The sequence below is a fragment of the Haemaphysalis longicornis genome, unplaced genomic scaffold (genome assembly GCF_048455015.1).
Source record: "Haemaphysalis longicornis isolate Haplotype H1 unplaced genomic scaffold, Haemaphysalis longicornis Haplotype H1 scaffold_12, whole genome shotgun sequence".
NCBI classification, from domain to species: domain Eukaryota; kingdom Metazoa; phylum Arthropoda; class Arachnida; order Ixodida; family Ixodidae; genus Haemaphysalis; species Haemaphysalis longicornis.
The window spans coordinates 99,398,505-99,423,673 of NW_027526225.1; the positions used below are offsets into that span (position 1 = coordinate 99,398,505).

General features: G+C 48.6%; 1 protein-coding gene across 3 annotated transcripts; it reads right to left on the reverse strand.

Moving 5' to 3' along the window:
- LOC144163087 (histone acetyltransferase KAT6B-like) lies at positions 1–24,583 on the reverse strand. 3 transcript variants are annotated; one of them, XM_077693887.1, is made up of 9 exons: positions 14,801–14,868; positions 13,239–13,554; positions 12,207–12,381; positions 7,524–7,636; positions 5,366–5,447; positions 5,215–5,280; positions 5,020–5,110; positions 3,587–3,719; positions 1–2,411 (listed from the first exon to the last, which is right to left on the reverse strand). In XM_077693887.1, the coding sequence occupies exons 1-9, from the start codon at positions 14,845–14,847 to the stop codon at positions 2,271–2,273; spliced, it is 1,164 nt and encodes a 387-aa protein (XP_077550013.1). In that variant the 5' UTR covers positions 14,848–14,868; the 3' UTR covers positions 1–2,270. The 3 variants fall into 3 exon arrangements, with proteins under 3 accessions (XP_077550013.1, XP_077550014.1, XP_077550012.1); XM_077693888.1 differs by having other exon boundaries at positions 14,670–14,809; XM_077693886.1 differs by lacking the exons at positions 13,239–13,554; positions 14,801–14,868 and adding an exon at positions 23,568–24,583.
- Positions 24,584–25,169: the final 586 nt, after the last annotated feature.

Consider the following 25,169-nt stretch of genomic DNA (forward strand, 5'->3'; position numbering starts at 1 on the left):
TTTCGTTCAACAAACTTTATTTAGCGTGACTTGTTTATGCAGTGCATGCCCCTTGCAGAGGAGTGGCAGAGGAGCATCTCTAGCAGAAAAATTGTTCCATGGCACACGGGACAAACAACAAAAACAAAACAGGCCAAACAAAATCTCGTGGCGGGTAACAGCTTCTGTACAAAACTGTGCAAATTTCCTAGCACAAAGCAAATGTGGATGAGCTAGCATGAACAGTGCAACAAAGATTATGTAAAGATGAGGTGAGATGAGGCTGTGCCCACCACTTGCCCATAGCAAGCCACCACGAGTCAAATTCTGAAATTTGCATCGTGGTCCGTAGTTAAAAAATTCCATCACGTGCATAAGTGACCTCGCTCTTGGAGAAAGAGCAGAGTTGAACGTTTTGCACAACTGGGCTGGGTGGGGGCAGCTCTTGAGTTGCGAAAATTGCGTATCGCGCATGCTAGATCAAGTTAAATTAGTGCTCTAACGTTGTTAGTGATGCATTTATGTTGAATCATAAAAAAAACACCTGCAATTTGGATGCCCAGTCAGGTACAGTGGGCCGTCCAAAAAGCTCCTGTCGTGGCAAAGCAACCCCCCCTCCAAGCTACCTAACTTGGTTTCGTCGCACGCACATTTTGGTGGAAAAATGTACATCACAGCTTTTTCTCTTTTATTTCGGCAAGAGACAGGCACACAAAACTGACACGGGTGGCTTGGAGCACTTCAATTGCACCGGTGCTGCTATTCTTTCTAGACACAGGCTTTATAAATGTAGCTTTTATAGTTCTCTTTTATTGCACTAAGTTCGACATAGTACGTGCCGCGTAGACCCTCATTTTTCTGCCGCCTGCCTCGCCTAAAATGAACCAATCGGCGCAGTGCGATGAAACCTGGCACAAGCTTGCTCCCTTGAAATGAGCTAAAGTTACATCCACTCCATTATAGATGCATGCTAGGCATACCTGACTGCCATAGCTCAAATATGCGGGGGCATGGTACTATATTCTCTGGTAGCTACTGCCTACCTACATGAAGACAGGATGAAAGCCTGTATAAAAAAAGAAAGAAACTGCAACACTGTTTTGTACTATCATTAAGTGTGCACGCTAACATTGCAAAATTAATTTGTCCGTGCCTGCACCAACACTTTTCCTAGCCACTGCTCGAAGCAGCAAATACTCTTCGAGGCAAGGAAAAAGCTATGGCCACTGAAATGCTCCTCCAACATGGCCTACCCACACAACTAGCTGATCTCTCACTCCAGCCCTGCAAGCAACTTCATTTGGCTTTGTACAGACGAAGCCGGCTAAAGAAGCTAAAAGCACCAAACTGACCATCACATTGGTAATGTTTCTTTCGCTGCTTGAACGGCGTTTTTTTTTTTTTTTAATTGAAATGGAATTGGAAGATTTGAAAGGTTCCATCCATATCTTGAGCAAATTAACCCGGACATTTGTTTTTGAACCCGCCTTTGAAAGGCATTGCCCCAGCCTTCCAAAAGAGCGCAACATCGAGTTCACAATGCTGGCGTGTGTTTAGAGCCCGATTAACACAACTTAAAACCTTACTGCAAGCCAGGCATGAGTTGCCCTGGCCATCCAAAAGAGTGCAATATCGAGTTCACAATGCTGGTGTGTGTCCAGGGTTCAACTTAAACCTTTACTGCGAGCCAGGCATGAGTTTCTTTCTTTCACACACACACACACACAAATGAAAATATGCTGTTTGGCCTAGACTGCATGTGTCGCAGTCCGTTCACACGAGCTTATGTTGTGTTGGTGGTTGCGGTAAATTCAGTAGTGTACAGCATGGGAAAATAAAAAAAAGTAAGCTGTGAAAGCCGTCATCTCACTATAGCAATTGACACCCGGTGCACATATATACAGCATGCTGAATGAAGCTGAACACCGCTGAGTTCAAACATTAGTAGGTTGCATTCCAAGTTTGTCATGACCAGAGGAAAATGTGAATGCGAGCTAACATTTAAATAAAGCATCGGCAAACAAGCTCTCTGTAAGACAGCAAAACAGCGGCTGTCGCAGCTACAAAGTTCCTTCCTGTAACAAGTACTGCCGGCAGTACAAGTTGAGCCACCCTATATGTCTCGACCCTGTTCCCCTCCCAATGCATGCGCATGTTTCTCGCACATGCCATGAAAATTAACGCGCACGAATGAGATGGGGGAGAGGAAGGCGCCTTGGCTGCGCTGTCTCCCGGTCACGTTATTATATATACACCGTGCTGTGGCGGAGGAACAGGAAGGGAGCCAGGTCTCAGCAGAGGTGTCCGTTGGGCAGCCCCGTCTGTAGCCTCTTGATGTGGTTGTAGATCTTGAGTGCGGGCCCTAGCTTGAGCGACAGGCCCGTGAGGACATCGCTCCGCTTTAGCAGGAGCAACGACCGGCCATCGATCTCCTGGGTTTCGCAGAAACAGGGCAGGGGGAGAGAGGGGAACGTTTGGTGCTGCTCCCCGTTCAAATCTTTCGAATTCCTTACGCTACCCTTTTAGTGAAGATCTCCTTTTGTGCAGCACTCACAGCTTCTTAACGCCACCAAATCTGGTACTGACTGTTTTCAGCAAACGACACTTGCCGCTCGTGCAATAATCTGAGTGCAATTACATCTTATGTGATGCTTAACAAGAAATGCGCTCACTGTGACGTGCATTTAGCGAAACAGTCCACTGTGGTAATGAAAGTGAGTGCTTCGTCTACATTGCGTTTAAAAAAATTTAAAAAGAAAAGGTAAGACGAAAGAAGAAAAAAAAAATTAAAGCCGTTCCACTCAATGTGAAAGCTGTTGGAAGTGCACAGCAGTGATTCGCCATAATGGCCTGTAGCGCCGTTATCCGCTCACTGCTACCACCCAATGCAATTCAAATTTACCGCCTTCGCAGTGCTCGCGCGTCCTTTGCCTGAAACTGCGCCAGCTGGAGTTCTGTTCTTTTTGTGCTTGCTTTTCCTTCCGCATGTGCCGCCATTGCTCTGCCACTTTTTTTCGCTTACTACAGTAAAAACCAACCCAACGAGCATTCCTAACTAAATGAACGTGGGCACTGCGGGTTAATTACGTATATCTTGCCTCAAATGTACCTGCAGTTTTCTTTGCGCTAAACAACGGGAAGATGTATGACAAGTGCCAGCGGTTCACGAGTTTCGAATGCTTATGACTATATAAACCGCGTGGCTTTCGAAGCCTCTGGGTTACGCCGCGACGACAGCTGCTATGACGGAACACCGTGTGGCCCTACTTGGGTCCAGCGAGCGAGCTACGTATGACAACGCGAGCCCCTAAAGTGCTCTTCACTTAAAAGAAGAACGAAGAAGCTCTCATAAAGTGGTTCTTTCATGCTAAAGTAAAGGAGGCAATAATATATGCAGCATAGTAGCTGGACTTGTTCTCCGCATAATTCATGCGCACAAGAGCAGTTTCTAAGGGGGTGAGAAAAAAATTACCCCATGCAGCGACTGCTAGCAGATGAGCGAAACTCTGAACATCCCTAGTCTATGCTGCCACCCTCGCAGCATGCTACCTTGGTAATGATGTTGGGCTAGCGCTCCATTCCACCAGTCCCTTTTGCTATGCCTCACCTGATCCCTGAACGCAGCTGCCTGCTCAGGAAAACCAATGTGCACTAGGAACTTCTCGACCTCTTCGACGGACCAGTCCTTGGCGTCGGGAATCACATCGGGGTACTTGTCCAGGGCTATGTAGTAGGCCGACCTGGGAGGACACAAATGGGGGACATTAGGCCCAGCGAGGATGCTAAACTCCCGTTACCGACTGAAAGCAAGGTGAAAAAAATTGCAACCGAGAAGACTGTGTGTTGTTGTGATGAAGCGGACACTCGCATCATATTTCAAGAGAAAAGTTGCTCGGCATTTTCATAATGCAAGAACATCCACTGGTAAATTCTTAAGATGCACTGGCTAACCAACACCTATACTGCATCACGGTTCTCCATTAAAGGAGCCATGCAGACAAAACACAAGTTTGATTCATTCGAAAGATTGCCTCATGAGAATCATACTGACACCACTTTAAACGTACACTTCGCTCAAATAAGCTATATAATTGGGAAAAAAGGGAATGGGCATGCAACCCACTAGCCCATTTCCCGCAACAGAACCTATGATGCCATATGTGCCCAGCTCTGCAATTGGCTGAGGCCCGGCAAAAGCAAACGCAAATTAGGCAGGGATTATAAGCTTGCCGAACGGGCCGTTTGCCCCTAAATGTAATGCATATCCATTTTACAGCAGTAAGAATGGTGCGGTAAGCAATGAAAGTTACAAAAATACGCGTAAGCATACAAGTACCGATGCGTGCTGCTGTTGGTACTGGGCACACTATGCTTATTTTAGCTGCACAGCAGCTTTGTAGTTGCCTTACACGACACTGGCCGTTTGGCATAAGCGACGTTGTCTTACATGACCCTGTTTGTCGGGGATACCCCATATTTCACGAAACGATTACTTTCTACCGTAACAAAAACAAGCCATGTGCAAATGCGGTCAAAAACAAAGCGACGGCGGACAACTGTCTATGGCTGAGTATACTAGTGCACTCTGGGAGGCTTGACGGCAAGCAAGGCTGCAGAGCCGAATGACGCAGCGGAAGTTCGTTTGAATATGCGCCGTCATGACTTCACTGCGGACATCGCGGAAACACACAATTTGGCGGGAGAACCAAAATGTTAACCTAAATTTATTAATTTCTCAGTGAATACAGCATCATTTGCTGCCGGGCAAGCACTGGGGGCACTATAAAACACGAAATCTTTCGAATAAAACAAACGTTTTTGTTTGCACGGCCTCTTTAAGGAAGAACCAAGTGATGATTGCTCTCCGATCATGTTTTTAGCCAAATTCAGAGCACGAGGAGACCCTTTTTTTTTTTCTTTTGCGCTTTGCTCATACTTCACATATACATGCGGTAACGCCAATAGGCATTTTTTTTTTTCGTTAACTAGTGCACGCTTTGCGATGTAATACACCGGACACTACTCGAACAGAAGACTCACAGATCAGTCTGCTCAATGTCGAAGCCCCTGAGCTCTTCCTCGGGCACAGGCGAGTCGCAGGGCGTTGGGAGGCCCACAGAGTTGTCAACTTCTGCATAGAACAGAACATAAGGGGACAGCAAAGTAAGCACGCGACTGAAAAAGCTTTTCAATGCGGACAGCCACGTGCAAAAAAAATGAAGTCTTATACTCTACCGGTTTTGATCTTGACACCGGGCGGCTTCTTGGCGCCCTCGCAGCATGCCTTGCAAAGCCACTTGCCTGCGTTGAAGATTGCGAGAGAGTTGTACGACACGTTGGGTCACGGACGGTTGCATAGCAAAACGTAGAAGACTGGAGTGCTCACGTTGCGGCCGGTGCGTCAGTTTGGGCCTATGGCAAACCATGTGGTACGCCCGATCGCAGCCGTCGCAAATGATCAGCTCTTCCTAAGACAACAAAGGACGTTGAGAAAAAAAAAAGGATCAATTCTCTTTCACAAGCCAGCAACAAAACTCTGGACGTTAGGGAAACAATTTTTTTGTAATAATTCTTGACAAAAAAAAAATCTAGGAAGCAACACTCATATGTACACAAGGCCCTGAAGCAGCGTTCCCTTTGTTTTCTGTAGTTTTTTTAAAGTGAAGCCTTAGTGTCCTCACTGATTCCGTTGTATGCCAACACGCCTTGTAGGAAAGCCAACGTTGTTGATGATGATGAGTGATCGTGGGCGAAGTGAATGGAAAAAACGCTTCCCGTGGCCGGAAGTGAAACTGGGTCTCTCGTGTTATGAAGCTGGCGTTTATCTTATTGCTTTATTTCGACATGGTCGAGGTGAACGCCAAGCATCAGGTACCGATCCGTGCCCTAAACCCCAAACCCAAGCTTTACGGTTTAAAAACAGCGCAGAAGATGGGACTAAGGAGGCGTCTTCCGCGCCGTTTTTATATGCTAAACTGTACCAACAAGCCCTTCGGTACACCCTTTTCCGAACGTTAGGCCTATGCAGTGCATACCCGAGAGATGCTGTGGGTATTTTAGAAAAGCGGCGCGTACCTCCAAAGAAGCACATACTTGCAAGTATGGGATTGGCCAACCAAAGAATCCATCACGAGAAAGCTTTGCGTTACAGCATTGTCGTCGTCAGATGGAGGTTTGCATGATTTTTTTAGCCGGTTCACTGCTGCTACGCATTACTACATTGTTAAACAGGTAAATTTGTTGTAGTGGTCTCCCCTGTAGCGGCACTCACAATACATCTGGCTAGCCTGTATGGCATACTTTGTTGTACAGGCCAACGCCGCCGTATAAGCACTGCCTAACGCGTCGCCCGCTTTTCAATGGGAGCGGTAGGGATGCTTAGTTGAGGCACTCCGCTATGTGGCGCGCGCCGGCGGATGTCCCGCCTACGTCACTGCTCGCGAGTGGCGAACGCTGCACCCACTTCTATGACGTGTGTTTGTAAGCTTGCCTGTAGAGTTTCAAGAGCCGTTTCGCTCACATCTTAGCTGCGACGGGACGCTAGTTCGGGGGGCGCACTTAGGGAGCCTACATGGCATGTAGGCTCATGTAGGCTCCCTAGGCGCACTGGGGATCTCGTTCAACGCGTCGCTTGCTTCATACCTGCTGCATTTTTCCAAAGATAACTGACGGAGGCGGAACTAAAATAGTGTAAGAACATATTAATTGTCGGGTAGACAAATAGCAAACAGAAAACTGCATTTTCGGATGGTACAGCCATTATTTTACTGATATTTTTCTCTCTGGAGGATTTAGGGAAGAAAAAATTGCGTGCACATCTTTTATTCAGGCGCTCACTTCTGCCATTACTTTCCAAAAAAAATATCACACGCGTGTAAATTTCAGGAAATTACAGAAAACAAAAAGAGAAGCAGCTGAGGGTCCAGCGACGCTGTCTGATCGCTTCTACAGTACAGTTCTCAATTTTAGAACTGCGTAGCGGTGCGGAGTGCGAACAGAGTGAACAAAACAAGGCCGAATGTGGAGGGGACAGAGGGGGAGAAAGTTTTGCGGCACGTGACCCAAGTAGGTAAGCGTACAAAGCCGGCATCAGCCTGCGGCAGCACAAGTGGTTTTGCGTCTACCGTGACAAAGGCGATTCTATCAGCTACAGACCAAAACAGACAGGCATGGTGCAAACAAGAAGGCGTAGGAACGCCACCTGGGGAACGCTAGACAAACTGTCAACTATTTTGCATAGTTTCCGAAAAGCGGCGCTGGCTGGCGGACATGAAAGCACGTAGGAATGCTACGGAGCGGGAAAGGATAGGAGAGAGCAACAGGCTGCTTGGCCATTTTTCGCTCACGCGCTAGGCAATGATCATACAGGCGGCGTTGTACAGGCTGTTTCGCAGCAGACTGTACAAGTGGGTATACACACCTGACCTTTGCAAGCATTGTTAGCTTTAAAACTTTGGAAGTGGCTATCTCCTTTAGCTCGGCCAGAGCACGCCTTTGTTGCCCAAGCCGGGACTTGGACCACCACACGACACCCTGCAACTCACGTTGTCAGCTGACGTATTGCAGCCAGAGCATGTCTTGCAGTCGACGCACTGCCACGTTGATAGCCGCGCAGCAGCAGCCAGCTCCGGGGAGTAGTTGAGGCAGGAAGGATGGGCTGGAAATGTACAAGGGCCACATTCTGTATCAGTCAGTGTGCCAAGCTCCTAGATTTAGGGGAAATCTCCAAGGTGGAGTAAGTTTTTGCGAAGACCTTTCCTTCGCTCCTCTGCTTAGCAAACTCTTTAGACAAGACACGGCCTAAACATGGCCCACATGCAACAACACGTGGCTTTTGGGGAGAAGCAACAAAAACTGCAGCACCTGCGTGCATAAAGGAAGCCACCACACAGCATCACAAAAACCTCACCGCATTCAGGCCGAGGCTGGTGCCAATTAGTACGAGGAGTGCGTTTAAAAATGAACTACAGTAGCCGACCGACTTTTTGGACCTGCAGGGAAACGAAAAATAGACCAAATAAAAGAGGAGTCCGAAAAATCCGAGTCATTACTCCTACGGGACATCTGGCGGGTAACTCAAGAAAATCCAGGCTGGAGCAAGTCCGAATTTTTTGAGTCCGAAAAAACGGTCGGCTACTGTACACGGTTCATGAAGGTTACTTTGTGCTGGTGTCACACGACGTGCTAAAGTGCGAGCAGCTCTCTCTGCTTAGGAAGCTTGGCTAAGGGTCGATGCAACAGCTTGAGAGGGTGTTCCCTTCATTGTGCATTGTGTGGGCACGATCGATCACTGCGCACACCTTCAATGAGCTGGCTGCTCGCGCTTTTGTGACTGCTTGGGAGCGCAACTGCCGCTTCTTGCTTTCCCCATTTCTATTTTTGGGGTAAAGCACTAAGCTGGCCAGAGCTGTTACCATTAGCCCTTTCAGACGCCGCTCGCTATTTCCCCCTACAAATTTTTTCGTTTTTTCTATGCTCTGTATCTCACTAGATAAGATGAATTGGCAGGTTACTGACCCAAACAAAATCCTAAGTTTTTCTTTTTTTTTACAGTCATGTACAGAATTGTGTACCTACATAGCGTCACACAGGTCAGGAGCGTCAAGTAGCGCTGAATATTTCCACGTACGTATATATTTGTGTGATATGCACTGTTTATATATATTTTTTAGGGCCGCAAGTCTTTTGAGAAAACGAGGAGAAAGAACTGAAAAAGCTCACCCGCTGTAGCCGTCGCCTGCATCACCATTTTGTTTGTTTATGGTTGTATTAATCTTATTAGCCGCCAGATGACTCTAAAATCTTTATTGTTAGACGAAGGATACAAAATTATGCTAAACTAGCGAAAACTTTCAGTTTTGGTATTTCTTTTTGCAAAAAAAAAAAAAAAACCGCAAAATTGAAATGTACACAGTTGTGTACATAGCGTTTGAAAGGGTTAGTATTTACTATTGCTACAGAAGTATTGGCGGGAATAGTTAATGCACTCAGCAACTGACATTTTCAACCAAGAAATTCTGGCTGTAGTAGACTGCACTAGAGCCTTCTTAAAGCCACATCATTTCAGCCAGTTTTGTCACTCAGGCATGGGCAGAATGCTCATCAGGTCTGAAAACCAGCAGCTGAAGCTGCTCAACTGAAGCTGCATTGAGGTGGTTCAATGAGAAACTTGAACCGCTTATAGACGTTCACTACTTCAAGGAGAAATGCACTACCAACATTGAATTTGAAGACGAGATGATTGACGCTATGAGCCGATTGTATTATCGATTAGAAGATGGCAAGGCTGGCATCACTGAACAATGCAAGATCATTAATACATTGAATAGATCAGCAAATTTCAAAGAGTTGTGTGCACCAACTAAGATGTGCTTCGAACCACCCGATGTTGAAGAGGATGCTGAAGAAGTTCACGTGCCAGAAACATCACTCCCATCAGATTTTCTACCGCAAGCAAAGGGGGAGACTACTTCAAGTTCGCTTGCTACCCTTCACATCCAAACCAAAGATGCCGTGCTTTCAAGTTCACTTGAAGAGTCTTCTGAGATGACCGGACGCAAGATAGCCTGCTCATCAAGCTCCCTAATATCTTCACGAGCCCCACATAGAAAAGGTCTCGATTGATTGATTGATTTTAGGGTTTAATGCGCCGACGCTACACAGGCAATGAGGCGCGCCGTAGTGCTGGGCTCCGGATTAATTTTGGCCACCTAGGGATCTTTAACGCGCGCTGAAATCTCGTACACACGGGCGTTTTTGCTTTTCGCCTCCATCAGAAAAGCGGCCGCCGCGGCCGGGAATCAAACCCGCGACCTCGTGCTCAGCAGCGCAATGCCTTATCCACTGAGCCACCGCGGCGGGTATAGAAAAGGTCTCGAGCATGTCAAAACGAGTGATTGTCCTGCGGAATTAGAACGGCGAGATACGATACTTGGAGTGAACGGCCAAAGAATGTCCAAAGATCCAGAGACTGTCATTGCTCATAAAGGACGTCGAGGGTGGAATAAAACGGGACACAGTGGTCGCGGTTGGAAGAGCAAGAATGCATCACGCGTGGACAGCCGATTCACCAAAAACTCAAGAAAGAAGCGAAAGGTACTAAACAGCTCTTTTGCGGCCGCTGTGAATGAGTCCGAAGAATTTGCATCAGAATTCAAGACCGTCGAAGATGGGCTGCGAATTTCATCCTGGGTGCGTCGACGGCAGCGACACACTCGGCTTGCGCCGAAAAGACGCGTCCTTCTGGCAGTCTGGACGTGTGACTGAATCAACGGATTTGACAAGAAAGCATTTATGGACATTAGGATAAGAGCCGGTGTTGTCTATTCTGTGACGGATGAACGCGCAGAAGACCTGGGCGTCATGGTTTTTAGGGGAGATTTGCTAACTCCATTTTTTTTGTGTCGGGGTGGGAGGACGTTACATTTTTTGCGCTGGACGTAGGGCAATTACCCTAATGAAGAAGAGGACGTCTCATGGTGCAGCGTTCGGTGAAAAGAGAAGGAAGACGAGGATGAACGGAAACGATGTGCATTCATAGCGATGTAATGTAAATAGAGTTATTGTTTCTTTTACGGCGTCTTTGGAGTTCTTTCTTCCACAAGCTGAATGGTAGAATGCTGAATAGCACACCCCACTTGACTAGCGTATGCACACAGTACAGCTGATGCAATGACTAAACAAATCTACTACGAGTTTCGTGCAAGCAGATATGGGTACAAATGCGCATTCAAAGTTTGATGGGAAAAAAAAAAAAAAGTCCAGAGCAAGAGCTATTTTTTTTTTAAACTCGCATCTCATTACAGATTTGTTTGACACGAAATGCAGCTGTCATTATTGAGGAATTAGCGTTCGAATGGGAGGATTTGGTTTGTTAACTTTTTTCTCTCATATACTGGATCAAGGGCTCCATGACATACTTGAAGGCAGCAGCCAAAAACAGTCAAGACAGCCAGCGGTCATAGCTTCTGCCCCAGAATCGCGCAATTTTCCACGGTGCTGCACCTTAGCCACTTATTTATCACCATAAAATAACATCATTTTTAATTTCAACCACAGTGAGTTCAAACTGTGAGCTTGCGATAGCATTATTGTAATTTGCGATTGCTTTGAGTGGACTGAATTGTGGCTTAAAATTGTCTACCCGGGATATGTTTTGTGCGCAAAAAAGTCTGGTGAGCATGCGCCTCTTGCATCATAAATGCATGGTATTCAGCGCTTGAAAAGATTTTTCAGGAGAAATGATTGCAGCTGTAGTGGTGAGCCATTTCACCACAATAAAAGGAGGCAGAGAAATCTGCGATACAAAGGATGTGAAAGAGTAAGAACAGTGGCAGTCTCGTATCCCATAGACCAGATTATGGCTAGGTAGTTTCCGTCATGCATTCAGCTCCTCACATTGGCACATACATGATGCTACGACAAATTACACGAATTACAGCGCCGGAAAACTACATGAATTATCCTCATGTCTGAAGTAAAGTTCAAGAAAGTAGCTGGTAGATTACCCCCCCCTGTTTTTCCGTATTACGGAGCTCACTGGACTGAAGTTCGCAGGCAACATTTCGTATAACCCTTTGCGACACGGTGTGTACAATTGTACACGCGACTTTTAAGAGCATTCTTGTGAGTTGCAATCGTCGTCGTCCACACTTGAACCGCTCAGCCAGCATTCACATTTCCCGCTCTACGGAACGGGGTTGCCATCTTGTCAATACCATGCCTTTACCATCCACCAATGCTTTACCAAAACAAGAGAGCAAGATGGATGCCTCTGCATTCTACGGCGCATCCAGCAGGTGTTCTTGGTGTTACCTTTTCTATCCAGTTACAACGTTTATTAAAGCAAAGCTGAAGCTGTTACCTAAATATATAAGGGCTACAGATCACAATAATGTGTATACGTTTTCAATTGGAGAAATGGTTAGGAAACGGTGGTCACCTTTACGATGGCGTGTTTACGATTAGGACATGAATTATTTACTTATGAGATCGAGTTGCTTATGGTTTTGAAGTGAAATTTTAGTTATCACAAGCATACGCCGGCAGTTACGTTTTCTGAAGGCTACATCCTAATGTGCGTCGCAAAGGGACAAACCAAAGCTGTGTGTCGTCTTCATGCTACCTTTGTCTTTCACACCACAGACAAGGCAAATACCAAAGTGCCCAGTGGTTGGCACCGAACGGAGCAAGCCACTTCTGCGGGGTGTTCTCAAAGGCCCCCGTACCTTTGGTGTTGCAGTCTCGGCAGACGAGCAGCGACTTGTAGTCGTTGCTGGTGGGCGGCACGGAGAGGTAACAGACGAAGCAGTGCGGCTCGTCCTCCTCAAAGAACTCGGTCACGTCCATCGTCGGACTGTCCAGGTTCTCCAGGAAGTCCGGCCCATGCGTCTTCTTGATCCTCTGCACACGGGCGGCAATCCATCAGACGCTACCGCCCTCGGGCGCTTGCCGTCGGAACCCCACCCGCGAGCTCGGTTAGCGGCGGACAGTGACAACAACTTTACACCCTGTAGCCTCCTCAACTACTATCTTCATCGCCATAAAAATCACCATCACTGAGAGCCTCTTTTGTAGGCTCCCAGCTTGTGTCACCACAGTTCCGTCTTTTTCCGAAAATTTTCTCACCTCATTTTTAGGACTGAGCTTTCTGCCTGTCGCTGTTCGTAAATCTGAAACCTTTTTGTAGGTCACCATTCACTTACTCGGGCGGTCCACCACTTGTCTGTCCCACAAAACATGTGGCTAAGCTAACTCAACCTTTTCTTTCAAGGTTGAGCACGTTTCCTCCTGAGACAGACAAAAGTTTACAGAACAACTAGCGTCCCCACTGCGATCGTTGTAAGCTGACCCGAAATCGCGCTCCCCCGTCAGTGTGAAACCTGGCTTGCTTTGCTGGAAGCAAGGGGGAAAAGTACAAACCAGTGCTGCATTTGCCCACACAGCCAGTGCAGGCAAATCGAATAAGCATCAAACCGGTGCAAGTCACACAAAACACTTCGCGGCACCACCACCAAACCATGCAAAGTATTTCTAGCAGCCATGACGCAAGTACGCCTACTGCTACAAAAGCTAGCGGTCATGATTTCGCTTTTCCCGTCTCTAAAATTGCCACAATGACTTCACAACGACCTCAGCACCCACACAGCAACAGGGGAGCCCTGGTTAGGTCAAGACATGACAAGTAGCAACAGGAGCGGTCTGAGACGCCCCAACCGACTACGCGAAGCGGATAAGATAGCGCAGGTTAAAATGCACACCACGCGTCCACTGGCAGCCCGCTGTGCTGGAGCAGGTTCACACGGTGGCCTCCCGGGAAAAACGGAGGGCACAGCTCCGGGCTTCAGGTTGTGGCAGACGACGGGCCCGTCGGCGTAGTCGTCTGCCGTGAAGTGCAGGCAGCAGACGACGCTGGTAGCGGACGCCCCCTTGGGGCACACGTTTTCTCGGGCCACCGCCTTGAGCCACCTCTGGCGAGTCACTGGGTCGGATGGGAACTCATGGAAGATGACGCCCGGCTGTTTTTTATTTTTCGACGACCGACAGAAGGGAACGCAGCAGTAGATCATTGGGCCTCTGGAAAAAGTGGTGTAGTAGAGCCATTGTGGTTGCTCAACGCTAGTTTTTTTTTCTTTCTTAGTGGTGCCTTCTAGTGAAGCGGACACATCATGCCCCCCACCCCCCCCCCCCCCCCCGGACGTCCTCCCTTCTTGATATATGCTTCCCTAGCTAGATATGGACAATACATGTTCGCAAAGGGAAACTTTTGGTTGCCATTCGTTTTTCTTTTTCTTTTTGCAGCCACAAGCCCTTTCGGTTTGTATTAATCAAGGATGAAAAGCAAATGCTCCTACTAGGCATACACGCACAACAAAAATTCCAGTAAGATTCATTTTGCACAAACGAATACGGTTTCTGCCGCATACACAGATATTCGAGTGCACAATTCGAAGCGGCAACAATGCGGGAAAATGGAGGACTAATTACTAAACAATAAACAAAAATTCAGTGCAACTGCCATTCTCATTTGTGATTTTTCTCGCAACCCACAATAAAAATCCCGCAACATGGGCTTCATTATTTTCATCCGTTCACCAGCTTAGTAGCAATGCACGCAAGAAAGCATGCAACTCGTCGAGGTGCCCAAACCAGCTGACTTCAACCGAACGCCAGGGGGAAAAAAAATCGTGACCTCATTATCGCAGTGTGCCCCGTCGAACCGAACGCCGGATATATTTTTACGCGCGGCAGGACATGCAAACACGACCAACGGACTTCAAAACGAGGGGGGCGGCGCGGCAGGGCGAAAGATAACCCTGTGCGTGTATGAATTGCTTAGACCAGCGCCTAGTTTCGTGCGTGAGTACAGGCCAGACAGCGACGAGCAAACAGAACGTCGCACGCAATCAAGGCCATTTATAGAACGACGAGAAAGTCAACTCGCGCCGGACGATGCCCGCGAGAGATCGGCAAAGCGTACCGCGAATGCGAAACCGCAATTACACGCAACCAAGCCTGTATGACACCCCCGCAAAGGTCTCCATCGCCCGTCTTCCAACGCAGCGACATCGGCGAGAAGTGAGCGGGGGAAAAACACGCACTTTACAGCAGTAGGGCCAAAGGGCAGCTAGCATATGTAGTGGAAGTTTCGGATCGAATGACCAAAACGAAAAAGCATGCAGGAAATTCACCGTAACGCTGTCGTCTTTCCCTTCAGCATCGTGAAACGAGCGCTGAAATCCGAACGGTATTCTGCACACGCCTGCGTGCCTGGTTCTCAGGGGCTACGAACGTCTGCGATCTTCTTTTCTTTCTCTCTCACCGTTTGTTGCGGTACGCGAGACGAGGGGAAAAAAGTAAGGAGCGCATTCTCCTTTCTCTCAGCCGACAGAGACATTGAGGGAGAGTGACGAGATGACGAGAGAGTGAGAGAGAGAGAGAGAGAGACGACGAGAATGAGAAAGACAGAGGATGAGGTAGAGAGATGCACTACACCTTGTCGAAACTGGATCAATGAAGCCAAAAAAAAAAAAAAAAAAAGAATGACGAGTTTAGGGAAAGACAGTCGCGACCCCTAGGATGAGAACTACGCTCCGTTTTTTTTTCTAAGTCGGCAGGTGGCGATAGTTGTGCAACCATGGAGGAAAGAACGGAGGCCTATTTTTTTTCGTTTCGCGCGTTTTGCGAGCCGGGCGTTCATTCGAGCCTCACGTGAGTGAGTGATCCCGCAATCCGCGAGTCTTCGCTCCGACTGCGCGCATCACTGCCGCTGGCACTGGCAGCAGCGCCGTAACACGACCCTTTCGACTCCCTCTCGGCGAGTTCAAACACCTGTCCTCGCGGGACATATCGCCAGTCTGTCGCGCAGGTCCTCTGCCATCAAAGCGTACGCACCGTTAAATAAATAACAAAAAAAAAAAACCCCGAATAAATGCTATGAAACAACGAAAAAAAAAAAAGCTTTACAAGACTGAACCACTGCGGCATGAGCCTCTTCCAGGCGTCGATATTTGCCGGGCCCCTTGCCAACGTTCGCCGCTTAATTCGGGGCCCGCTATCGCACTCCCATCGTTTACCAAGTTTACCAGCGCTCACCGCAAAATACGAAAGTGCGTTTGCAGCGTTTCAGAGCGAAGATGAAATATACGGAACGTAACTCGACGCACAAGCGAACGCAATTGGCGCAGCTTGCAGTAGTGCTGCAAAGACGGAGAAATCGCATTGCTGGCGGCCCACAATTGCTGTTGCAGCTAGCTCACATGGATTTCCGAAGTTGCCGCTGGAAGTTCTCCATGACTGGCAGGGGCAACCGGCTTCGTGAACTCGGAGTCTGCGCTCCCCACTTCAAGGCGCGAACGCACGTGAACTGGCGAGAAGAACAGCACGCGAGAGATAACGCCACGAACGCCGGGCGGTGGTGTGTTTTCGAAGGTCGAGCTGGCCGACGCCGGGGCGCTCCTCACGAGGCTCACGCTCACGTGTGCTCGGCTGGGCCGAAATTCCGGTAAAGCTCCAAGGCGGAACTGAAAGCTTAAACAGCTCTGCTGTTAAACTTCATGCACGCGCACGCACACACAAAAGGGCCATGTTTGTCCGGTCGGTATATATTCTGAATTCGTATTTTAAAAATTTGGTGACACTTGACAATGGTGGTAGCACTGATATACGCACGCGATGTAAGCAATTGTGTTAACTGCTTTTTGTAATCGTCATCTTTTGAGAACGATTGATTGATTAAGAGGTTTAACGCGCGATGCTACACAGGCGATGGGGCAAGCCGTAGTGGAGGACTCCGGATTATTTTTGACCACCTGGGGATCTTCAATGTGCTCCAAAATCTTGAACACACGGGCGTTTTTGCTTTTCACCTCCATCAGAAAAGTGGCCGCCACGGCCGGGAATCAAACCCGCGTCCTTGAGCTCAGCAGCGCAACGCCTTAGCCACTGAGCCACCACGGCGGGTATCTTGTGGGAATGAGGTCACATTCTGCTCATCCTTCCAGTGGGCCCAGGCTCTAGCTCGGTTAGCGAACTGGTGTACAGGGTACAATGCAAAGCCATTGACGTCCACCTCAATCAATTGATCGAGACTTTTTCCCTGCTTCAAGCTTCTGGGCGGGAAAGCACTTATGGACGATTTGCCCTCGCCATAGAGCATCAAGTTAAATACAACGTGACAGTAATTTAAATACCTATATATATATAAAAAAAGTAACTGACCTTGCCCAATGCGCTAAATTTATGAAGGCTAGTTGGCTCTCAAGGTAACACAAAGAGTTAGAGGATGTGGTAACACGAACATGGATGTTTGAACTGGCATAATTGTTTGTTCCGTGGCAGCAGAACAGATGCGATGAACAATGACGAGCGATCTATTTACAGAGAGATGCAAAGGACGTGTACCCGGCGGCCATGACAGAACCCGCGCAGGCTGCGCACAGGGCACTTCTTCATCAAGAGTTCAACACCACAGCAGTATGTTCCAACGACCACTTTGCCGTTATATCGTGACACTATGATCTCGAGAGAGTTATTTCACCGTTATTCAATAATCCCAAAGAAACAAAGAGGCATCGATTCAGGAAAATGACTATATCGATAACAAGTATTTTGTGGTATCACTTCTTTGAGCTCGAGCTAACACTAAATGGCACCAGAGATTTCAGCTTGCAGTGAGGTTTTGCAGAAGGGCAAAGTGGGGGACCAGATCACTAAGGAGCGATTACGGCAAGGTCCTCTTGTCATGAATGGGTGGGGGGGGGGGAGAGGCTTGTGGCAGCTAAGGCGGTAATGCTGTGTGATTTATCTGAAGGAGAATGACCCTGGTCAATCTGGCTCCATGGAGTCAGAGTCCACATTGCATGCTCGAGAGACAGTGCTCTAGCTACCGTGTAGGCTGTCTCGTGTGAGTTGGAAACTCACTGACCCTCCACTCTGGGGGAAGAACACCTCTGGCACCAACTCCACACATCTTTGGAGGCCACGATGCTGTAATGCATGTGTTTGTGCGTGTGTAGGTATGTGTATGCGGGTGCATGAAAAAGAGAATTAACGTGTTGGTCTAGCCTGTCGCTCAGATATATCTCACACCACACAGTTCTGTGATGACTTGTGGCGCAAACTGCGGCTGACAAGGCACACTCTGTGCCAATACAAACATGCAGATGCTACACACAACATGCCTGCCTAAAGATACATTTAATACAGCTTGCTTCAGGAGACGGTGCCACTATACACGAGGCATAGAAGAAATCAGTGCTATTAAAGCGTGACTCTGCTAACACTAGCACAAAAGGTACTAAATCACCAACTACCAAAGATGCCGGAAAATGTCATATTATCGTGTATATTCGCAGTGGAACAATCTTGCACATATGCAACAACAACAAAAAGAAAGAGCGATACAGAGGTACTGTGAAAACTCATACCAGGGCGACTGACTAGCCTGCATTCCTGATGCTGCGCTTTCACAGTGTGAGGCTTATCAGCTGGGTAGCTTCAGCAAATACTGAACAGGTTCAGTGCATGTTTGAAGTATGCTACTGTACGGCATAGGGTGTACCGACCTGCGCCTGACAAAATGGAAACGTGGTGGAAATGACTATACGTAGTCATTCCAAACACACGTTTTCTTCAGCAATCACTGTTAGTGAATATGTGCAATTTTCTTTGCTCGTCATCATCATCATCATCATCCAAAATTAATTGTGCAACCCGCCAAACAAAATGATTTATACTTGAATGGTGCCAAGGGAGCTTCCAAGAAAAGATTCCCCTGCAGAGAAGCGAACTTTGAAGTCAACGCTGAATCTACATTGAGAGATTTTCCTGCCTATTATTACCAGCCTTTATCCCCACACCTGATAATTTCTCAATGACATGGTGGCACATTGGTATAGTAGTAAGCCAAAACGTACCCCTGTTGCAATATAATAAATGCAAGCACGTGGTTGAAATTTGTGTTTAGATCCAAATCTAGCACGTGCTACATTGTATAGTTTGTGTGCTTGGCAGGATCTTTAGATGCTACACTTTGAAGTGCTTGCATGTACTCAAAAACTCACAAGTATGCTTTGAATTCAAGAAACCGAGCACTCAAAAGTGAAGGGTGCTGTTATGTCAGCCAGACTGGGCAAAAAATGAGAAGTGCTTTCTAGCCTCCATTCCTACAGTTTTGCCAGAAATTCTGATACCTCTGCAGAATATTTGGAGCAAGTCTATACGGCATAGACTGGTCGTTGTTGCAATCTGTTCCCGTGAAGGTACAAGCACACGCTTCCTGTTACGCCTAGCGTCCTTTACAGGTTCTTTTTGAATACTCCCGCCATTCTTTTGAGCAACCTCTAAAAGGAACTCTCTGCTCGGCCCTGTGGCCTAGTGGTAAAGTTCCAGGTTCTGACACCAGCGGCCAAGTTCAATCCCTAAAATGTTCAAAATGTTCGCTCAGGTCTAGGATAAACCAGGACGACTTTTCCTTCAACTGCAAAGCTTCTTAAGTTACGCAGCTTTCCTTTGTAGCCGTGCGAATGCATTTCCAATGGGTATCGAATTTTCCCTCTGCTCATCTAAGTAACAGCAGTAGGGAGACGGTGGAAGAGACGCAAGGAAAAGAGGGGAATGCATACCTTCCAACTCTCCCGAATTTTGACCACATCTCCCGATTGTACAAATGCTATTTCGAATCTCACGAAAAGTGGTCACCACTGCTGAGAGGTCGTTTCTTTTTTTTTTTTTTAAAGCACGCATTTGTCAGTCTTTCCTGCTGCTACAGTTGCAGTGCTGCGGAAGAACACTCCCCACTGTACTTCAAGTTCCTTGTCACCATACTGTAGAGTAGCGCTAAGTATGTTCTAAACACTATAGTGCTGTGGGAAATGCGCGTCTGGGTGCTGCCGGAATGTTGTTTATAGCTTACGAAGGCCGGCCGCCCTAGCATACCGAAAGAAGGCAAGGTCCCTTCGCCAGTAAAGAAGTTTGGTGCTCTCCAGTACAAGAACCAGGAGTAGCGTTTCTTATGATGCAAGAACAAAGCAGATCAAAGTGAACACCCTAACCCCTGTCTGATCTCTGTCCCCAGTCTCAGTAATTTCTGAAATGCTAAACTAACCCCCCCTCTGCCCCCCGCTGTGGTCTCCCGAATTTTCACGTCGCTAGGTTGGCAGGCAACCACGGACATCCATGGGACGTCCAAAAAACAGCCGAACGTCCAAATGCCAAGTTTGAACAGCCACAGTACGTCCATGTTAAAATGTACATTTGTGTACGTACAGTGAACATTCAGCAACGGATGCACAAAGGGTATACATTTTTGTATGTCCGAAGGACATCCGCCCGTGGACGTACAATATTACCACAAAGCATAAAACAGTGGCGTAAATTTAATGTAAAAGCTAAAACTGAAAAACTACTCTCCATTTCAATCAAAAAGATTTTGTACATCTACATTCGAACTTGTATATCGAAAGTTTCAGTTTTCTGTTACTAAAGTTAGGCCTATTTTTTAACTGTTTTGAAGCGCCTCACTGACTCCAACGACGATTTCTTTGGGGAAGAATTGAGAACCCCTACCATTACGTGTGAAACAACTTTGCCTTGTATACTTATCTGCCCAGTAATGCGTTGGTGTTGTGCGGCATAGTATTCGTTGTAGGAACATATGCTTTTCGATTTGTGTATATTGAGAGATTTTCCTGCCTATTATTACCAGCCTTTATACCCACACCTGATCATTTCTGGATGACACGGTGGCACATACGTATAGTAGTAAGCCAAAACGCACCCCTGTTGCAATACAATGAATGCAAGAATGTGGTTCAAATTTGTGTTTAGATCCAAATCTAGCATGTGCTACATTGTATAGTTTGTAAGTTTTTACTGAACGTCCGAAATACATCCAATTTCGGTCACATGGAAGTGTTAATTCCGGACGTCCCACAGACATACATGGTATGTCCATCGGCTCTAAAACGGACGTCCACACCGGACGTCTGCTAGAGCTGGTATGAGCGTACACTGGATGGCTGACGGACATTCAGTGCTTGCTAGCTTGGGTGGGAACGGTCCAAATATGGGTGTTTGTGTCTTGAATGTTTCGTTACATTATACTCTCAGCAACAGAAAACTCAGTTGCACGATTAAAACTCAGCCAAGAAGTTTCTTTTTTCATTTTATTTTCCGAAGAACAGGCAAAACCTGTCAGCTGGAGGCTTGGTTGAATAGACTCTTACAGGGCGGCCTTCGATGGATTAGTTTTAATGCTGGAGGAAATAACATCACGTCTAGTTGTAAATCCCCAGATAAGTGTTATCCAGGAACCCAGTTGTGTTATGAGATGGAGTCTAGTCAGGCTTCTATTTGAATACGACTCTTACACTTCTGCTGACGTATATATACTACTGTTATGCGAGCTTGAGAAAAAAAACGCCGAAAGGGTGTGTCACTCCGATGTGCATGTCTTGCGGAAATTATTCTCAGACATCTTCGAAAAAAAAAAAAGTGCTGCCTGGATGCTAAATCCCTTGCTAATTAAGGCATTCTAACAAGCATAGTATATATCTTTCTCTCTCTCTCTCACATGCAGGCTATTAAGCGTTCGCCGCACAATCATGCAGCAAGGAGAAACTGCCTCAAACATAATTAGCTGAATCTGTCTGTATCAAATTCGGACATCTCGAATAGTTAGTTGCCTATTTCAATAGCAGCAACCGTCTGACAAGTTTCCACGTTGTATATAATTTAATATGGTTAGGGGTTCCTTGAAAAAATAGAGAAAGGAAAGTCAGTAGTCTAGAATGCCAAGGAAGCATGGGGGAATAGTTTAACTCTTTTGTAAAATTAATATTATTAGTGAAGTTGACCTTTTTAATATCGTTTGTTAGAAAGAAAGTGGAGAAAAACCCTCGTTCAGAAAAAGGTTCCTGGCTATAAGGTTAACTATAGTCACTAGTGAAAAACATAAGTTATAGTAACGTTTCGACCAGGGAACGGTCTTTGAGAAAGAGCGGTCCCCGGTCGAAGCGTCGAAGTCGAAGCACAGCAGAAAACATGAATAAATCATGTTTTCTGCAGTGACTATTCACTTACGCACGCACACAAACACACACACACATAATAACCCTGTGGCAAAATAAACGCTCTTAAAAATATACACAAACGCGCGGGCAGAGATTAGATACCTTGCACATCGACGTCACTACCGCACTGTGACGTCAGAGCAAGCATCCTTTCCCTTTACTTATGCATAATCCATGTTCACGCTTATTCTGCTGTGGAACTACCACTGTCAACATTCCACTTGTTTTTGCGCAATGCGTGCGATTCCCTCGAACGTCATGGCGGCGGCGCTCTAGCTTTCACTAGCAGACGACCCCACCCGGCGCTGTTGACTCGCAGTTTCCTCGCGAGGCCACAACCCGTACCCGGGCCCTACGCGAAAACAGAGGCGGCGGCGCTTATTGAACGCAATGCATCGGCCCTGCAGCCCGGTCAAGCAAACAGCGTGCGCAGTCTCCCGAGCTTCCGCGCCGCGAAAAAAAAAAAAAAAGGCCTTTGCTCGAAAGCAACCCGCGACGGCCCCCACGCACCCCAGGTAGCCGACGTCACGCCGGAATGACGTCACAAGCGCTCGACCACCAGCGGCCGCCAACGCGCGGCCGCGCGCTCGCGCGCCCGAGCACGCGGCCCACGAGGAGCCGGTAGCGGAGGAAGCGCGCGAAAAAGATGCGGCGCAATATGGCCCCCGCGAACGTCGTCTGCTAGCGCTTGCCGGGATCGTCTGCACCGCGGGTTCCGGCGCCAATGGCCAGTTCTGGGTCAAGCCATTTATCGGCGAGGGCGCGCATGTTGCACTACAATCGCGGTTGACTCGTTAGCTCCCCCCCGGGAGGTGATGGGGTCCCCCGTATCAGCGCTACCGCGCGCATATCGCCGATAATTTGGCCGACTCGCCAAAGGGCCGATGCTGGGCGCTCCGGCGAAACCGCGAAGCTCCCGCCGACAAAGCAAGCGCGGCCCGAAGGCGCAAGTTGACACTGCATTTCTAGCGCGACGTGAGCGCACGCGGCGCCATTCCTGGCCGCTCTGGGTACACCCGTCGTTTCATTTCGGGCTTGCAGATAACTCGTACCACAATAAACTCCCGTAATGTACGCCGCACGAGCAAGCATCAACATTTTATGAGTGCATTCCCATTGAACCTAGAAGCAAAGTCTGGGTCTGGAAAGGGTGAAATTCAAAAGGGGCAAAATTTCTCAGATTTTTTTGCGATCCCCCGACTTATTTTTGTATAACAAAGGGCAGTCGGAGAACGAACCGAGCAAGCACTGGAGATGTTGCACCAGGGAGACAAGCGGTCGATACAGCTACTTTGCCACGCCGAGGTAGCAAATAATTTTGGCTCGATCGGGATGGATGAGGTCGAGCCGATCACGTGGTGACCAAGGAAGGCGCGTGTAAACGAGCGCTCGAACTGCATTGACGGACGTAAATTCATCGCCACTAGTGGAACGAAGAATTGACGCAAGCTGGGGAAAAGTTGACTGGAAGCTGGCACTGCGGAAAAAAAGTAGAGCGCGCGACCCTCCCGACATTGCGCAAGAGTACGTGCGCATTCGTGAAAGCGCGCCACGCGGTCTAGGCAACGGGAATTCCGACGGGCGAACAAAGTTTGACCGCTACTCAGCACGTGTAATTAGGAAAATGTAGAAAAACTAACGACATGCGACAAAACACGTTAATGGTGGTTCCGCAACCCCAAAAAGTGAGTGCTGCGGAGCAGGTTTAAACAAGCTCGAGGTGCTGGCAAGCAAATAAGTGACGAGATAACCGCAACGACAGACGACGTAAATCGCTGCTGCAGTGCGTTTGACCTCATCGGGTGGCTCATATCGGGCTGACCCAAGTTTTTCGGGAAGTGCGGCAATTTTTCCAGAAGTTGTAACAGCAGCTAAGTTGTGATGGCATGTCAACATACGAGAAGTTAAAGCGCTTAATCGCTATTTGAGAAGGTTGTATTGGCTCGTGCGTTCTAGCTTCATGGCTGCTAGAAATGTGCGAGAGAAACGCGTTGGGTGTCGACGTACAGTACACACCTTTCGCTTGCTGAGTGGCCTGGCCCGTTTCGCACCCGGTGGAGACGACAGCGGCAAAGCAGCGGACGTCTTGCCCATTGGCGGCGTCGGAGCGCGCATCAGGCCGTTCGTTTCGTTGCTGGTCGCGGCCGGCCCGGGGAGAGGTGGTGTCGCGCCGACCGGCGTCATCGGAGCGCCGTTGTTTTCGCACGGGTGGTGTTGGAGCGCGGGCGGCTGGAGCGGCTTCGCGACCCGTGGCTTAGCAGGCGACTGAGTCTTCTGCACAGCGGCCGCCTTGGCTGCGCGCTGCTTTTCGGCCTCGCTCGGTGCAAACTTGCCGCAGGGCAGACGCACGAGTCGGCCGGACGCTAGTTCCTTCTCGATGCCGAGTTCGAGCGCTCCTTTGGTGCACTTGAAATCTCTGGACTGCAGATAGGCGTCCAGCTCCACGACCGACACGCCGCCGGCGTCCGGGTCGCCCGCCTGGTTGCCGGCGAACCAGAGGTCCCGCACAGCATCGCCGATCGCGCGGCTTACCTTGAACGTGGTTGCCTGCGGCCCGGCGCAGCCGACGGCGACAGCCGTCGCGGCCGCCGCGGCCGCTGCCCCGGTGTCCGAAGAAAGCGACTTGTTGAAGCGAACCCACTTGGCAGCATTGCGGTAGCTCGTGTTGCCCTTGTAGTCCACTTTGATGACCGCCTCGGCGTCCACGAGCAAATCGAGTTCCTCCTGAACCTCCGCTTTGGTCAGCCCATGCCGCCGGTAGAGCATGTGACAAATGCGCTCGAAGTCCGGGCGCGCTTTGCGCTTTCGCAGTTGGTCGATCGTCTCGAGCACGATATCCTTGTGCTTCGGCGTCCCGGGCATGTTGGAAAAGCTCGCTCGCAGGCCACCGGTGATGCGTGTTTCGGCGTGCCTTTCGTCGTCGAACGAAATAAAAATAATAGCACTCAGCGCTGCCGGGCGCCGGCCGTCAGCGGACACAAGGGAGTTCACTCGGAGCGAACTACGGGCGGAGCGCCGAAGAGCGCATGCGCAGTGCGCTGAGCGCGTTGCATGCCGGGACGAAACGACGCGCCAAGCATCGCGCTCGCAGACGCGCAAAATATTTGCGGGCTCTCAGCGGGCGGCCGGGCGGAACTGCAAAAGCCCGGCTGCTTCTACGCGGGTTCTGTTTTCACATTAAAAATTACTCCACAGTGCGCGCGTGTTGAACTGTAAACCGCCAAGCTACGGCCGTTTTGCGGGTTTTCTTTTTGTTCGAGCGAGACGCTGCCCTCCGCGCGATCGGGCCAACGGATCACGTTGATGCGAAGCGGCATTCCGATTGGTCGGATTGGAGCGTAGCAGACGCGCTGCCGAAAGGCGGCGGCCGCCCCGGTTTTGGCTGCTGGTTCTGCGCACTGTTTGCTTGCTTCCTGCGTGCTTTCTCGTTCGTCCGGGCTCGCGAGCGCGGACATTTTTGAGAGCCAATTACAGGCGCATACCTACGAACTAGTTCCAATTTGCCGTCACCGAGTTTTCTTGCTCGCCGCACGCGTCATTACGGCTCTACGGTCTCGGCGCCCGGGGAGCTCATGGTTATGTTATGTGAAAACATGAACGTTTAATTTTTTGCCCTAC